The sequence below is a fragment of the Globicephala melas genome, chromosome 13 (genome assembly GCF_963455315.2).
Source record: "Globicephala melas chromosome 13, mGloMel1.2, whole genome shotgun sequence".
Classification (NCBI taxonomy): domain Eukaryota; kingdom Metazoa; phylum Chordata; class Mammalia; order Artiodactyla; family Delphinidae; genus Globicephala; species Globicephala melas.
Genome location: NC_083326.1, coordinates 24,654,201 through 24,671,728, shown reverse-complemented (window position 1 = coordinate 24,671,728; position 17,528 = coordinate 24,654,201). Strand labels below are relative to the sequence as shown.

The 17,528-nt window shown below is 37.1% G+C and overlaps 1 protein-coding gene across 6 annotated transcripts in view; it reads left to right on the top strand.

The window, feature by feature from the left end:
• NETO1 (neuropilin and tolloid like 1) overlaps positions 1-17,528 on the top strand; it is a 99,039-nt gene that overhangs the window by 11,949 nt on the left and 69,562 nt on the right. Inside the window, exon 5 of one of the 6 annotated variants that reach the window (XM_060310245.1) lies at positions 10,130-10,264. The exons of the other annotated variants lie outside the window; for them this stretch is intronic. Within the exon in view, the coding sequence (XP_060166228.1) occupies positions 10,130-10,206 (77 nt within the window). The 3' untranslated portion in view covers positions 10,207-10,264. Of the gene's footprint in view, positions 1-10,129; positions 10,265-17,528 lie in introns of those variants that run through there. 6 annotated transcript variants of the gene reach the window in all.

Below are 17,528 nucleotides of genomic sequence, written 5' to 3'. Positions count from 1 at the left end.
GACTCGATGTTACTTTAATTATCTAATGCAGTGCTTTTCTTTCTGTCTGAAACGTGAATGCATGTGTGAGTATTAACCATGTTGAAAATTCCTAAATTTTCTTGTCTAGAAAATCAGAGTTCAGATATATGCTTCGGTGAGAAAGAAAAGAAATATTTCACCTGTCTATTGATATCAGTTTTTCAACAACTAAACTTTAATTTGAATTTTGCACTAAAAGATGAAAGAAGTCAAAGAGGTTAATGTTAAATTAAGGACTTTGTCTGATTACTTTATTTTTAACATAGAAATAAAAGGTTGAATACATTTAGGTCAGATAGTATCATATTGTCTTTCTATTGTATTTACACTGTAGACCCCAAATATTCTAACGGCTGTCAAATGGAAAATGTATGAAACAAATTCACATTTCTCGTTGAGGCTTATTTTTCAAGAAATGAAATTAAAAACTTGAGAGTCACGGTAGGGACAAAATTATCAACGTGTAATGGTTACCAAAGATATTCGTGTGAGAGCAATTTCATCTATCTATCCTTACTCTCTTCTGCCCAGCCTGTGACTCGGTTGATCTGATGTGTAGAAAAGAGGGCTCAAGGGGAGGACTGAGGAACAGAGAGAGAGAGAGAGAGAGAGAGGGAGGGAGGGAGGGAGGGAGAGAATGCTGTTTGGTCTAGGTGGGTGTTCAGGAGAGAAGTTGAGAGTGGGAGAGAAAATTTCCAGGATTAGCTCCCATCTGTACAGAGAATATTGAAAGCAGTGGCAAAGGAGAAGGAAGATTTTTAAAGAAGTTTCCTGTATGGAAAGAACGCCTTCCTTATCTTGTTGTTTCCTGGAAAGGTGGAGCAAAGTGTTTAGGTGTGTTTATATTTATTTAGTGGTTAATTGTTGGACTGCATGTTTTTGAATATGGTACATTTGAGACTGGACCACGTGGAATCTCAAATATATTTCCATTGTAGGTGTGTATTTTCTTTTGATCTGAAAGAGACCTTGAAGTCCATCTCATTCAGCCTTTTTATTTAAAGATAAAGGAGCCAATGATCTAGAGAGAATGTGTTGCCCAGGTTCGTGAGCTCTGTGTAGAAGTTAAGTTACTGCTTGTTTATCAGTTACATAACCACTGTGCTGATACACCTTCTACAAAGGGTAGAGATCATGACTTTAATTACATCACATATTGTAAGTACTTTCAGTTTAGTTATATTAAGAAATTTAATTAAGGGATAATACTGTATCACCCATATTTCACCATTACTAGTGTATGAATTTTAAAATTCACCTTTCCCATGTTGCCTGAAATGCCTGTTAATTCACAGTGCTGAAAAAGACAATGATTTGTCTTCCCTCCCTCTACCTCTATTATAAAAATCTGCCTTTTCAGTCCTCCTGAGCTGGAAGTGTATGATTCATTTCCTGTTCTCAAATATCTGCTGTGACTGACCTGCTCAGTTGTATGTAGAATGCTCTCATGACTTGGAACCTGTGACTTACTTGCTGAGTACTCAAGGGAAAAGCTAATTTCTTTCTCCTCGATCTCCCACAATTATTCCTGCTTCCTAACACACGTGTCTCTTTGACTTCTTCTGCGGCCACTTGCTTCCAGTCACCAACACCATCCCTCTCCCCAGGGCTGCTGCGTACAGCTGTCATGTTAAGGACACTAGGTTGAGGGAGAGAGAAGGGCTGATTCCTTTCACATTCAGATGCCCAGGAGCAGACCCATATCCAGAAATGGGTACCATTTACTAATTGCCACAAGGGGGTCCTATGGACTAGCCCTGATCACGCACTGATCAATCATAACATCACCTCTGGACCCAATCACACAGTTGCGCCAACATCCAAGGACCAGCGTCTGCCCTTCACTAAAATTGTCCTAAACATTCAAGAAACAAAATGAAGAAATAATGCATATGTTCTGTCTCCATTTTGCATTCTCATGTTTTTTCTAGGTGTCCGTAGTTATCAGGCTTTTTGGTAAAATCTTCTCCTAGAAAACTCTTAACATTTAACTTATTATTGCATATTCAAGAAGTATGTTTTTCAAATGATAACATCCTACGTATTTTGCCTAAGAAAATATTATAATCTAGGTTTTCCTTTTTTAACATTTTTTCACAATAATTTGCTGATAGTTTGAGCCTTATTATTTTATTTCTGTGCAAAATAAATCAAACAATTATCAGGAAAACAACCCACAATGTTAGTTTCTTGACCAAAAATGTTTTTTTATATTTTATAACTTGTATGCCATTATAGGTATTTAAGTATAGCTCATGTAACTATTCTTAAAGTGAATTCACAGGATAACTTAATTTTCACTAGGCTGTATATGCCACTTACATGTATTCAACAAATATTTATTGACTTACTATGCTAATACTGTAAAAATACAGTATGTACAAGACATTATCCTCCCTACAATGAGTTCAATTTCTATAAGAAGAGAAAAATCACGTGTAGTAGACAGACTAATGCCCTTCCTCCTTCAAAAAACAATGTCTATGATCTAATTCCTGGCATCTGTGAATATATTTGGCTACACGACAATGGGAATTGAAGATAGTACGTTGGATTAAGGATGCTAATCAACTTACTTTAAGACAACAACGTTGGATTATCTGGGAGGGCCCAAGGTAATCACGAAAGTCCTTCTGTGTGGAAGAGGGAGGCCAAAAAGTCAGTGTTGGAGTGATGCAATGTGACCAGTACTCATATGGCCATTGTTAGCTTTGAAGATGGAAGGGCCCACGAGCCAAGGGATGTGGGCAGAGCCTCTAGAAGCTGGAAAGGTGAGGAGCGGATGCTCTCCCGGGGCCTCCAGAAAAGGAACAACACTTATGGACACCTTGATTTTAACTCAGCGAGACCCATTTCAGATTTGACATCCAGAACTGTAAGATAATATATTTGTGTTGTTTTGATAAACTTGTGATGACTTGTTATAGGAGCAAAAGGAAATTAATATAGCAAGTAAGTCATGTTTAAAATATGTGTTAAGATATGAGAAGTGATGTAAAAAGTAAACAAATGATGTAAGAATTCACCATTGAGACAGAGAGTATAACAATTTGAGTCTATCAATTCAAAATTTTAAAGTAGTTTTGTTCCAGATATAAAATATCCAATGCTCTCAGCTGGACTTTCCTATACATAAATTGATACTCTATTTCTATATGTATGTATGTATCTCTCTCTCTATATATGTATCTTTTGATTTTATATAAATGCCATCTTTATGCATAAATATGGCAGAAACCCCAACAAAATAGCAACTTGCGATTCTTTCCAAAGATGTGCATGGGATGCTGGTATTTTTGTTTGTGGCAATAATAGCTATTTGTAGAACCTGGCACTCTTCAAACCTCTGCCTCTTCATGGCATATCTGCCTGATGCCTTTGCTTCAAAAGAGCTATGCTGTCTGTTCCTGCTTGCTCACTTGGCTAGCTTCCCACCGTTCCACAGCTATGCTGACTTGCTTGAAATTCTGCTTCAGTACCTCCTTATGGCATTTTCCCTTTCCAACTAATTGCAGACACCTCACTTCAACCAGACTACCACAAGAATTTCAGAGTGATTATAATATAGTAGGACTATTCACAATCAGCAAGGCGAGTGCCACAAAAGAACTAAACTTGGCTCTTTTAAGTGGAAGGACCTACTAGTCATACATATGTCACTTATATTCTGTTGTCTATTGATCATAACCCAAATCAGAAGACGGTTCTATCCCCTTGGAACTTTTCTTCTGAAATTTGCACTTCAAAGCCCCAAGGAATTTCTCTAAGTGATTCAAAGAGAAGTGAGATACAGAGATCAGTACTACCTTAAAACGTTCCCAGACTCTGTTATGCTTGCTGGTGCAGTCTGAAAGGAAAGTGTATTTCCTCTAGCAGATTTGGCAGGCAAACAAAGTAGAATTTGTAGAATGGTCAGTGGCTGTGCTGATGAACTAGGAAAGCAGAGATGGGGGTTGTATGGGAATGGTAGGTGAAGTCTGAAATAGAGGGTTTCCCTGGGCATGAAAATGAACCAGGCTTGCAGAGATCTGCTGTCGTAGATAATTGTTTAACTGGTGAAAAAATTATTTAGCTATTTTTCATGTGTAAATTACTTTCCTTTAATAAGCATTTCCAAATAATATTTACATCTCAATTTTAAATTAAAAGATTATCATTTAAAAATAATACAACCATGCTTATTTTTTGTTGACAGCTGTTGTACCATTTGTATCATTTCCATTCTGTCCATTTCACTTGTTATCCTCTTGGCTCTTCTTGTGTTTCTGTGGCCACCCATCCCTTCTCAGCTCCTCTCGGTACCCTGAGCAGTGGCTGCATACCCCTTTCCTTGACAGCTCATAGGCAATGTGTCCCCCACTAGCTTCTACCTACTGCTTACCACCTTCTATTCACAGGCTGCTGAGTCCCTAGGTCCTACATTATGCCTCCTGACTCTGCCAGCCCCACTTTTTTGGTCTGCTCCCACATTTTCTAGAAAAAAATTCAGATATCATTTCCCATCTTAACTATTTTTGAGCCCTTGATATAGGAGAAATGTAGGGATTATATGAATAAATAGGGTGTTCCGTTTCCTGTTCAAAATGTCAGTGTTGGTATTTATGGTCTTTGGGCTACACTTTTCACGTCTAGCTTGAATTGGATATCGGTTTTTCTTCTAACAATACTTACATGCTCCGTTTTAGATCATAAAGTAATCCACAATAAAGCCCAACTTTTTGTTAACTTAAGGCAAATTGGCTCTAAGGTTGTGATTTGGTATGTTTCCTCATTATCTATGGATGGAATGTTCTTTTATGCCTGTGAGGTACCCATGTTCTAGAAAAGTTCCTCATGTTTTCAAGTTATTTTCAATGTAGCCTATCTTTCCCCATCAGGGAGAAAATTAATAATTTGAGGCCATAATTTACCATACATAATTAACTGAAAAGAGTTTAGTTTTGGTATTTCCTTTGAAATGTATAGGAGAATGATCATTTCCTTTCACAGAATATTGGCAGTACGCTAAATCTTTGTTATAGTCTACCTGTATGGGTCTTCAGTTTTTCATTTCTGCATAAACCTATTTTTCTCAGTTTCATGGTTGTCTAATAGTTCCATATTATATGTACGTGTACATATATATGTATACATATATATAAATATTTTTATTAAACATGGTCAAATATGGTCCATAGTGCTAAATTGTCTAAGTTTTGGCTTGGAAACCTTCTCATTATGTGACTTGTGGCAACCGCAGTTTCCTTAATGTCTTAGAGTTTCAGTTTCCTCGTGAGACCAGCATTTGACACATTATCGTTACAGATTTTGCTACCTAACGATAAAGTCAAAATGTTAACATTACTTACCATGTGACATGATATTCCCTGAGATCACATCTAAGCCTCTGCTTCATTATTTCATAGATTTATTCAACAACAAGTAAAAGATTATTGACCCATAATTGGTCCAGACTGTACACTAAATGCTGAGATATGAAAATGATTGAGACGCAGAATCTACTCTTGAGGAACTTATCATGTATTTGAGGACATGAATACTTACACCCGATATAGTGAGTGCCATGGCAAGTACACAGAGTGCTGGCACCTAAAGGATAAGTGGAGGCGTCACCAGATGTGGCGCGAGATGTTTACCTCAGTGGCATTTGCCTGCACACCCCTCACCGCATCCTCTGGATGGATCATGTGTCCTCCTGTGCTCACCCAGCCGTAGCTCCATCATGCCCTTGTGACATGCATTATAACACGTCATACCAAACTTCTCAAGGGGAAGGAGCTTTGGTTTATACCTTTAAAATTTCTAGAGCTTCTTCAGTGTCTAGCATTAGCTGATATTTACTGAAGTTTATATGAATGAATATCTAAATGAGTTAATGAATGAATGACTGGAGTTAAGTAACCAAAGAAGGTAGAACGAGTGAGATACCAGGTATGGAGCAGTTGGTGAAATGTATAGCAGGTAGTCGAGACCATTTGGAAAGTACGTGTGTGGCTTTGAAAGGAGAGAAGTTGAGGTGAGACTGGTTCAGATAATGAATGGTTTTGTAAGCCATAGTGATGATACATACATAATTGTAGGTGAAGTGGGAAATATACTAATATTTTAAATTGAATTGCAATTTTTGAGACCTTTATTGCAGGCCTGTGATTTATCAGAATGGGGAGGATGGATTGAGTCAAGAGAGAATAGAAGCACAGGAAACAAAGATAAACAGTTAAAACAACGCAGGTAAGAAACTGTAAGAACCAAGATGAGAGTAGCGTGTGCAGCAATGTAGTGAAAGAAAAAATTTGGAATCAGTGAGATTTAGTGACCCATTAGATGTGCATGTTGAGAAAGAAAAGTAGAAATGACTGAAGTTTCCATCCTTAATGATTTGGTGATTATGTCATAACTTCTGTTGGAGAATAAAAGGATAGAAAATGCTATGTTTGTTTTTAAAGATGTCGAAAGAGAAATACCAGTGTGGTATCTTTGTGGGCACATTGCAAAGGCTGTTAGCAATTTAGAGCTGATGCACAGAAGAGCAGCCCGGGAAGGTTAAGAAGTGAGCTAATTAGAGGACTAAGCACAAAACCCCAACTAATTATGACATCCAAAAATTAAAATAGAACATTATATGAGTTTGAGCTAATACTCTTGTCTTAGTAAGTTAGAATACAAAATTATATATTTTGGGATTTTACATTTTATTTGGTCTTAGCTGCTTCTTTTTGGACAATTTTAGCCAGTAATCAATTGGCTTCAGTTTTTCTTTGAGTATAGGTGAACTTTAGCAATGCATTTTGTTCTTTGAAATAAGGGAAGAGTATTTCTTCTGTCTCATGCTTGGAGTCTTCCAATGGTTAGGGACCTTTTCCTGAATTATGGAGAGACCTACTTCCCTGAGACTGGTTACGAAGGATGAGCTTCCCTGGGCTATTTTGAAAGGTGCAAGGGTAGATGTGAGCTGTACTGCATATTAAATGACAGATCATTTAATAGTATTTTCATTTCCTTTCTGTAGGACTTTGCCATGCTCCCTTTTAGGAATGATGTCATTTATTTATACTTACTTTTGAATACATAATATCTCAATTATCAGGATGATTTCAAGTGTCCCGCAAGATCTGAAGAAATACATTTTGTTTAATTTAATGAATAGGCCAGGGGTGGGAGGGAGAAAAGAAAAGAGTTACTTTTCTCTATTCACTATTTCCTTGTCATTCAGACCGTATTTACTACTTTATCTGTTGCTTGGTTCTATTGGATTTATGCTAATTGCAATTGCAAGCTATGATATTGTAAAACAGCAATGGTCTTCACTCTTGACTACAATTAAGATGGCAGGGATACGAAAGGGGAAATAATTTTGGAAAATAAAAATTAAATATATCCTACATATTTATAAAAAATAATTGCTTATCAAAAGTATTTGGATTGTTTATTAGATAAAACATCTCCCAATTTTCTTAATGAAATTGTCCAGCAGAAAAATACGTGATAAATGCAGTCATTCAAAATTAATTTAAATGAAATAATAGTATGATTAGGCAGTGATTCTTGCTTTCTACAATCTGATTATAAGATATTCATCGAAATAAAACTAATCAGTTGTTGAGTTCTTATTATAAGCCAGGGGTTGTTACATGACCCTGGATTCATTTGATTTTTATAGCCCACCTATGAGGTATTGTATCATTGCAATTCTTGTTTTGAATTTTTGAAAAGAAATATTTAAAATGTTTAAATATTGTGCTCAACGTCATCTCCCTAGCAAAGCTGAGATTTGAACACAAGAAATGTATATATTTAGGTATTATGCCCTGCTGTCAACAAATGTCTATTTGCTTCAGGGCTAAACTTCTCAAAACATTGACCATTTTTCACCCTTTGTGATTTTACTGTGGGGCATTGAGGTGTTTTCAGTGATCCTAGAATTTATCCTTTTTGTATATTTTACCATCTTTCAGACAACAGCAACATTTGTCCCTGTAATAATTAAGCAAAAAAAAAAAATTTTCCTTGGATTTTTAAAACCATAATTACAATATATTACTTTTATCATTGGCTTCACCATCATATAAATCACCAATATTAGTAACCAATAATAAAAATAATATGACATCATTTATATCTTATGAATCAACTTTAAACCCATACAACTGATATTTATATTTGTGAAGTACATTATAATATGCACTTGCCATAGAAAATAATTAGTCCATTCAATATATGTTGTCAACTAGTTTTAAAAAGGTGAATAACAATTTCAGATGCTGAAATAATAATGGACGACTTCATTTTGAATATTTCCTCCCATAAGTGTACTACTTTATATTTCTGTGTCCTTTTTTTAAAAACTAATTTTTAAACAATTTCAAACTTAAAGAAAAGTTGCAAGTACAGTGAACATATCTTCCCACCCTCTTACAAACCTTTTCAGAATGCATTTTGTTTTAGTTAAAAAATAGTATCAATTAGCTTACCTGTTCACTAAATTTCAGAAATAACTTAATATATTTCCACCACACTTTCTTGACCATGAGTGTCAACATGATACAACCCCTAGTTTTAGTTGGTGGTGACAGGTGAGAGTGTCATGCAACACAGTAAAAAGAACACAGCTTTGGAGTCAGCCAGGCTGAAGCTAAGACTTTGCATCTGGGAACTCTGGCAACATAGTGGCCAAAAAGACACAGATTTGTGAAGTAAGGTGAACCTTAGTCAAGCTGCACTTAGGAGACTGTCCAGCTATTAACTAAAACATAACAATCAGCCTTTCTGATCTCATTTGCCATCTGCCAAGTGATTGTGACATTGACTGTTTGATCCAGTTTTGCAAGGATTAAGTAAGATCATAATGTGTGTAACCTGTTTGGTAGGATCCTTTGCACCATCTTCTCCCACCTTGGGCCTGTTTATGGACGGTTAGAAAATATTTTGTCCCACCTACTAGAACCACAAATACAATAACAAAGTCATGGATCCATAGTGCAGATTTTACTGAAGGTTTCTTGTGGAGCTGGGTTAGGTAATTATTTCAAATATCAAAAAAGCACATTTTTAAAGTATTTATTTTAAGTATTTGCTTTCCCTCCAAATATTCTCTTCCTCCCCTAACCTCAGATGCTTCTCAGTCTTTCCATAAGCCTGGCTTCAACCTTGGGCTCCCAAATCCCTTTTCTCCAGCTCCTTGACCAAGCACCAGCTAGAAGAAGAGCTGTCACCAAAAGAGAAGGCTGCCAAGAACTCTTCCCCAAATTTATGCTGCTGGTAGTGGTGAGGAAGGGGCTCCCTCCTTTGGAAGATATTTAGTACAGTGCCCGGGACTATAGGGGTTCGTGGGCACTCTACAAAAGGTAGCTAATGGCTTTATATTCAACTATTATGCTAGTCACCATTCATCTGCTCTACTTAGCGACTACCAAGTTTTTCATTAGTCTCTTGCTGTGGTCATTTCTGCTGTCAATCATTCTACCCTGAATCCCTAGAACAAACACTGATCTCACTAGAAATTTTACCTTCCCTTAAATTTACATGAGCCATAATCTTATACCTAGATTATTTGTTAAATCCCAGAGCATGATTTCCAAAAAAACTCTTTTTTTTTTCCTTTACCCCTGAACATGCTGCTGGAGAAAACTCAATTATTTTATGGAGTTATATAATGTATACTTGTGGACATGTTCTCTAGGCCGCTAACAGACTTTCTGAGGTCTTTATACATCATCTTCAATAATCGTGTGCCTATTGCTTGTATCACTGAAAGAATAATCCTTGAAATATGAAATGTTTGGCATGCAACGTTTGTTTGTTGGGATGTTTGTTTTCTTTTAGTTAGCACTCTCATAAGATGTATGATGGCTTCTAGATGTAGGGCCAGTAACTGCTACATGTAGTAATTGGACGTTACTAAACCAAAGATTCATACTTCAGAGTTATTCTAGCTTCCTGTGGGAATGAAAGTCGCATTGGTCTAGGCTAAAGTGGAGACGGGGAATTGTGTGCCGCTCATTCATATCTTCCCTTTTTGTACTTTCCTACTTCTTCTTACAGTGCTTCCTTCCCCTCATCTGTTTTCAGTGTTCACCTTAGAATCTTATTTGCTGTCTCTTTCATGCAGATATTTATTCTGAGTTAGTGTCCTGGCTGGAGAATGGCCCTATAAACCAGTCTCTACTGATGAGGAATATTATCTGATGAGGAATTTTATTCACTCCAGTCAGAGCAATCTGCATTTTAAATGGTGACTTACAAGGACTGAAAAAATATGCTGGTCTCGAAGGAATGAAACATGGAGATTATACTTCTAGGCAATGGGACAGAGTATGGAGAGACAGAAACGGCTTCTGACTGTGAGAGCATTGCAGAATCCTTACCCTTGGACTCCTTACGTTCATTAACCACGTGTTTACCGAACACCTGCTACGTGTAGGCACTGGAAATACAGACACAGAGACTGTTCCTGTCCTCCGGGGGCAGGAGACTAACAGACAAATGTAATTGTGGTACATATAAAGGGCTAAGGCTGAATTAAAAGCAGGAGCAACTTAATAATAACTTTTCTTGCTTGACTATTAGAGCCTCAGACAAAAATTAGCCTTTTCCCTCTTTTGTATTCTTTCAATGTGGATAGGATCTCTCTAGGTACACTGTCTCTATATCTTAGGGAGAGTCTATACTTTTTTGTGACAAGAATTAAAAGAACTAGGCATTTTAAAGGCATTTGGGGTGTTCTACCAAACTGAGAGAAAGTTATTTCACCTTCAAGGCACTTAAACACAGCACCGTGTTCCATGACCCTGGATTCAGAACGGGGCCATGTGACCTTGGGCAAGTCCTTCACCCCTTTAGGTTTCCATTTGCTCATTCATAAAAGGGGTGTGTAGAACTTGCTGTCATCCAGTACTGTTGGAGCTCTAGCATGCTAAAATTGTAGAATCATTCACTATCTCGTCAAAAGTGGTTTTAGAAACAATGATCACTTGATTTTTCAAAACAAATTTGTGTTGTTTTCCATGTTCCCCTGTTTTATAGACGAGCAATTTGAACTTTGGAGCATGTCTTAGTCAGTTTGGGCTGCTGTAACAAAATATCATAGACTGAGTGGCTTATAAGCAACAGACCTTTATTTCTCACAGTTCTGGAGGTTGCAAGTCCAATGCAGTACTTCCTAAGAAAACTAAATTGATAAACTAAATGCAGTCATAGATATCTTCACAGTAAGGAAGAACAATATTTTGACAATTTTTACTTTGCTGACGAATGCAAAGATTGTTTAATCTTAAACTCAAGCCATGGATATTCCTTCATTTACCTTACTGCACTTTCTCTGGAAATCCAATTCCATAGAGAACTACTTACTACGGATCCCCCAGATGTACGCTAGCTCTTACATTTATGATGTTCAAACTTGAACTTATTAATGCCACACTCCAAATGAACACCACACACTGAAAATTCTCCCAAGCTTATGTCTTTCTATTTGTTGTTATTCAAGAGTACCGTGGTTCACCCAGAAATTCAAATCCAAATTATATGAACCATGTTTTTCTTTTCCCTACTCCCTAAGTTCTCATCACTCACCAAGTTCTTATGAATCTATATCCTAAAGGTTCTCCTATGCTTTTCATCTTCTCCATTCCCACTCACATTATGTTTGTTCTGGCCCTCAGTATGCCTCATCTGGCCAAGTGTAATATCCTGTGTCCTTTTATTCAGACACATTTCCCCCGTCTCTCTAACCCACTCTTGCCAGAGTTATATGAGAGAATTCTAATTGTAGCCATCTCCTGATGAAAACCATTCAGCAGCTTAGTATACCATTTCTTATCATGACATTCATGGGCCTTAACAATCTGTCCAGGTTTCCTCCACCATTCTTTGTGACTCAAGTCCTCCATTCACAAAAAACGATTTGCAGTTACAGTCTTCTGTGCTTTTGCACGTTTCTCCTGCCTAGAACGTCTTTGTCAACTCATTCATTTATGTGTGGCACTTAGTAATCAAGTATGTATTGTGTACTCGTTCTGAGTCAGTTTCCACCGTACTGGGCACTGAGATCCACTGATGATCCAGACAAGTACACTTCTTCGCCTTAAAGATACTAAATATCTGGTTAGAGATTTTAAATAACATATTTTAAATGATTAGTTACAACAAGTCCTGGAACCAATCCTCCATGGATACCTAGGGATGACTCTATGTATATCCCTCTTATTGCTCTTTTGCATTGCATTGTAATGAACTATTTACGTAGTTTTTCTCTCACTGAACTGTGAGATTCCTAAGGAAGTAACTGTGAGTCATACTTGTGTTCCAAACATTAGCCATAGTATCAACATATGGAAGAATATCTTCGAGTGTTTCCTTCTTCTCACCCATGTATTTCTCAACCCACTCCTATTTTTACGTGCATGTCCCAGTGTCCTCTTCAAATTCAAGAATATCAATATTTCCTTCCCAGAAAATGATGTTTTCTTTTCGTATTTCATGTTTGGGGTAATGGTGTCCCCAGTGCCTTGTCCTCCAAACAACAAGCTGTGCAGTTATTCACCATTCTTCCCCCTTATTTAACCTCCACATGCTTCAGAAATGCTTTCTGATTTTTTCTTGAATCTTTGCCGTACCTTCCTACCTCAGCACTGACTTCAGGCCCTCCTAATTTCTTATCTGAGTTGCTACAACAGAGTTTTAACTTGTGTTCCTACTTCAGAATTGTCCCTCCCATAATACCCAAACATCGACTAGAGCAGACTTTCTAAAATTCACAGCTGCTCATGATACTGGCCTAATTAATCCCCTCTAGTGGTGGCTCTTTGCCTCCAGAAAAAACTCTAAACTCTTTAGCAGAACACACAGGGTATTTTGTGATCTTGCTTCTCTAGTCTGATGTCTAGATGCTCCAGTGCTCAGGACTCTGATCTAAAGCATCTTGAACCGCACTCAGAGCACCCAATGCACCACTGTGCCACTGAAAACGCTGTCCATCTAGATGGCTCCTCCTCTCAGCCAATGTCAGATGAAGACCACCCTCCTCTGTGAGGTACCTCTTGTGCGTATCCCTACTCTGGCGTTCATGGTCTTTCTATTACAATCCTAGTAGTCACTCCGTCCTCCCTGACTAGCATACTGTGAGTTCTTCAGCCCAGAAATTGTGCCCTAGGATTTAAAACATCACCAGTGCCGGGGAATTATCATATATTTAACTTATTTTTGCCCAAACAATGTGCCAATAAAAACTCAAGATAGTATTTTATTTCTCTGAGCAATGAGAGATTTGGAGATGATTTCAAGGCCCAAAATAAATACAGAAATGAATGAATTACAAAACATGAATTTTCTCTAGCTCCAACCTCATTATGATCTGAATAAAAATGTTATGAAATTGACAACTAAATTATTTTCATTACTTCTGTGTTTCTCATAAAGAAATTAATATTGTTTAGAGTAGTTGATTAACTTTTCAAAATGTCATATAACTTAAAAGTGGAATTGGAGCTGGGGCCCAAATGTTTTTTTCTGTGTTATATTGTCTAGGATAGACTGTATTTCTGTGGGAATGGTTTGCATTAAATACTAGAGATCTGGCATAAAGTTACAGATCCTTTTAATTGCCATTCTAAGGATTTTGCTACAGCAAAATATAACCTGTGGTTCAAAGGGAAGTAACTCACTTTGGAGAGGTTGGTTAAAATCCTGCTGTATCACTCTGTAGTCATTTGGCCTTTGGTGCCCTTCAGATCTCTCACCTATAAAGTGGGAACAACAACACCGAACTTATCGGGTTACTGAGACTATCTAAAATATAAGGCATGACGAGTTTTGGGTACACTATATTGAATAGATTGCATAATAAGCATTTATTGCATTTATTATTTTTCTCTAGATTACACATAAACACTTGAATCTTTGGTGAGCATTTGAGCAAGAAACATGGTTAGATCTGTCTCCAGGGCAGGAAAAAAAATTTTCCAGTGGACACTTTTAGTCATATGCTAAATGCAACCTGCAAATTCCCTGTTTTGACGGAATGAATTCTTTAATTAAATGATTGTTTTGTCTTATTTTTCCCTCTTTTGATTTTACGTATCAAAATCTACTTGCTGGTTGTCAGGGCCATCAAAGAGAAAAAACTAGGGAGGGGAAGTGATAAGATAGTAACTTTTGTTTTCTCTGAAAAGCTCTTTATCACCCTTTGCCATGTTCTTTTTAGATTACCCACCATTAATTATTAAAAGTACAGCTCTTCCTGCATTTTACCCTGTTGAGAGATAATGTTCTCCTTGACTCTTCCTACCTTGTTGACTTTTCTTTCAATTCCTATAGCATACCCTTCCTAGACTATATCCCCAGATTTGGCGGTAATCTGGGGTAGTTACTTTTTATTGTTGTGTGTTATTTTGTAAGTTTCGTGTTGATATGTTAAATATTCCTAGGTAGGTTTTACTTCCCTTGATCTGATTCTGTATCTTATTCAGGGCCTACCGTAGTTCTTTTGAAATCAATGTATACATAATTATTATAGATTGATGACCAGTGAAAAGAAAGTACAATAAATACTTTTAAAATCTTTAAATTAACAACACGTTTCAAATGAACAATGTTCAAACTGTCCAAAAGTATTTCTAACTTTTGCTCATTGTCAAGTTATTGGCATAATAAACCACACATTAAAAAGTTGAATAAAATAATATCACTTGCTAGTAAAAATATACCATTATTAAAAACAGCTTTTTATTACACTCCTATATAAGTGAAATATACATATAAACACCAAAGCTATAAAATTTTAAACAGAAAGCTAAATTACAATAAATGATATTCAGTCTGTTCAGTACTAGCAGCCTATATAAACGTGAGGGCAGCCAGTGGAGTGTATTAGGCTAGTCTAGTCACATATCAGTCCCTTGGATCATGCTAAGAAACCAGAAGATGTTGTGTAACAGAGATTATAAACATCAACCGTCAGATGTTACCTAGGAGCTCAAGAGACAGAATTATAAGGCTTGCAGTATATGGGTTAATCAAAACCTAAAGAAGGTGACTTGGTGCTTTCTTAATTCGTATGCAATATAATTTAGAAGTGGCTCTTCCTAAAGAATAAATGTAAGTAAATAAAATCCGAAGTGTTTATATTTCCCTGAAAGAAATTTGATCTTTATGAGAGTGATGCAAACTACTCTAATTTCAAACCTGAGACATTAACTATTGCAAGCAATAATGGTTTTCCTAAAAATATGTTGAGTCCTACTGAAATGTGTAGGGTGTTATGAAATACTTTTGTAAGTAAAGTTCAGGGACTACATTTGTATTTTATTTTCTAGCAATTATAAAACATTTTATGTTGCACCAAAATTTAAGAGTAAGCACATGGTAGAGCTAGCAGGAATCATAAAGACATCAACTAGTTCTTCTATCAGCTATTTATTCATGTGCTAGGCACTGGAGGTAACAAATAAATGAAACTCATAGTGCTTATATCCTACCTTAGGAGATAGAAGGTACAATGTGATATATGTCATAATGAAGATAACATATGGTTTAAGGAAGAGAGCTGCCTGAACTCAGACGAGGCTAGGGAACAGAGAAACCTTCTCAAGGGGTAAATCCAAATCCTATCTCGAAGCACTTAGAAGAGGAAGCCCTAGGAGGAAGGTAGAACAGGCCTTCCAGACTCTTGGGCCACAATGCCCGAAGACAGAAATATTGCTATTGCTTTTCCATGAAAACAAACAAACAAGCAAAAAGAAAAAGAAAAACTGCAAACGTTTTGGCTTGGTTGACAGAAAGGCTGTGCACAAAAGTATAATGAATGATGTGTTTGGAAAAGTTATCCAAGATGAAAGTCAGTATTTGCTGTGCTAGCGTATTTGAGTTTAGTCTTGAAACAGTAGAAACCACCAAAAGATTTTATGTATGGAGATGATCATAGTTGAAACACAGAAATATTGTTGGATCACAAGATAGATAGAAAGTAAATTGGGAGAAGGCGGACTTGTTTATGAATCGGGAAGCTGTAAAAGATGTCCAGGTGAATTAACATGAGTTCTAGTGGCAGCACCAGAGATGGATAGGAAGATATAGCTTCAAGAGTTATGGAGATGTTAAAATTTATAGCGTATGCTCTCTGATTATATGTTAGGAGAAAAGACAGTGAGTTACATGGGAACATCTTTGGTTTGAGGTATCTTTGAAATACAGAAGTGAAGTAACCCAGTGTTTTTTTTAATTATCTGATGCACCAGACTGTAATTCTATGCAGAAATAAACCATTTTTAATTCGTTGTCATAGCTCCACTTGTTGAATGGAATTTTAAGTTATAGGAGAGGTCTGATCAGTGGAGTCAATTGTGTTAGTCATTGACATGGGGGTGGTAGTGGAAATCATGGGTGTAGATCATATTGCTTGGTAAAAAATATATCAAGAAAGATAAAGAAAACATTTGAGTAGGCGTGTTGGCAAGAAAACAGACATGTTGCTGTTTGAGACACCTAAAATAAGTACTCTGATGGGTGGCTAACTAGTGTCAGAGCTTCAAGTGGTGGAGTGGGGCTACCAGAAACCAAGGGAAAGAGACCTTCTCAAGTAAGCTGGTTTGTGATGTATAAGATGGAATACAATTATCAATCCAATTTTTTGCATTTAGAAGAAGTAATTGATATTTCTATCAAATACAATTTTCCTGAGTGGTTAAGGTAGAATTCAGACTGCAGAGGATTAAGCAGTGAATAAATCTGGGCAACCAGAGTTTGTAAGTGTAGAATAATCTTCAGGAACCTAGTCTGTGAAAGGAATAATGTGATGGGAGGATGAAGAAAGAGTAGGTGTTTGAATCTGAGGCACAATGCAGCGGTAAGGAAGGGGGCGGTTAAAGTTCATCTTTTTCGTTTCTTCTTTATGCAAAACTTGGCATCACTAGGAATTAGCGTTAAGACAGGTTTTTCTTATGCCTTTCTTCTACCTGGTGAAATCCACCTCCTCTCTGCCCATCCTACCCCCCAAACGAAGTCTGCTCCCCCAGAATTCTGGCAGTCTTCTTTATTACATCTGCTCATTGGGGAATCTCAAGCCAAGCAACAGCCCCTATGGCCTTTGTTTTTTGGGTCCTTTTTCTACTTCTTCCTTGGGATCCTTGTTTAGATATCCCATTCCCTTTCAGTGCCCAATATAAGTGATATGACAATGGTTTTCTGAAGACATATGTGGTGTTACCGACTTTGCTGAAGTTCACACCTAGATGCCAGCCTCAGTTTCCGGTGTTTGGATACTGTCCATGGTGCTGAACATGTGGACGCAGATGCCACAGCTTTTGCCAATTTCAGCAGCACCGTTCCCACTCTCTCAAGCCCGAGCCAATACAGCCCTGCTGTTCCTCTCTCACGTGGAGGCTGCTTCCTCACCCATGCTGCTGCTTCCCCAAATCTGTGGATGACTTATATACTCCATACGATAGGATGATAAAGCAATAGATATTTTAGTACTTCCTCTTTGATTTCAGCCACATACGTAGCTCTGGGGA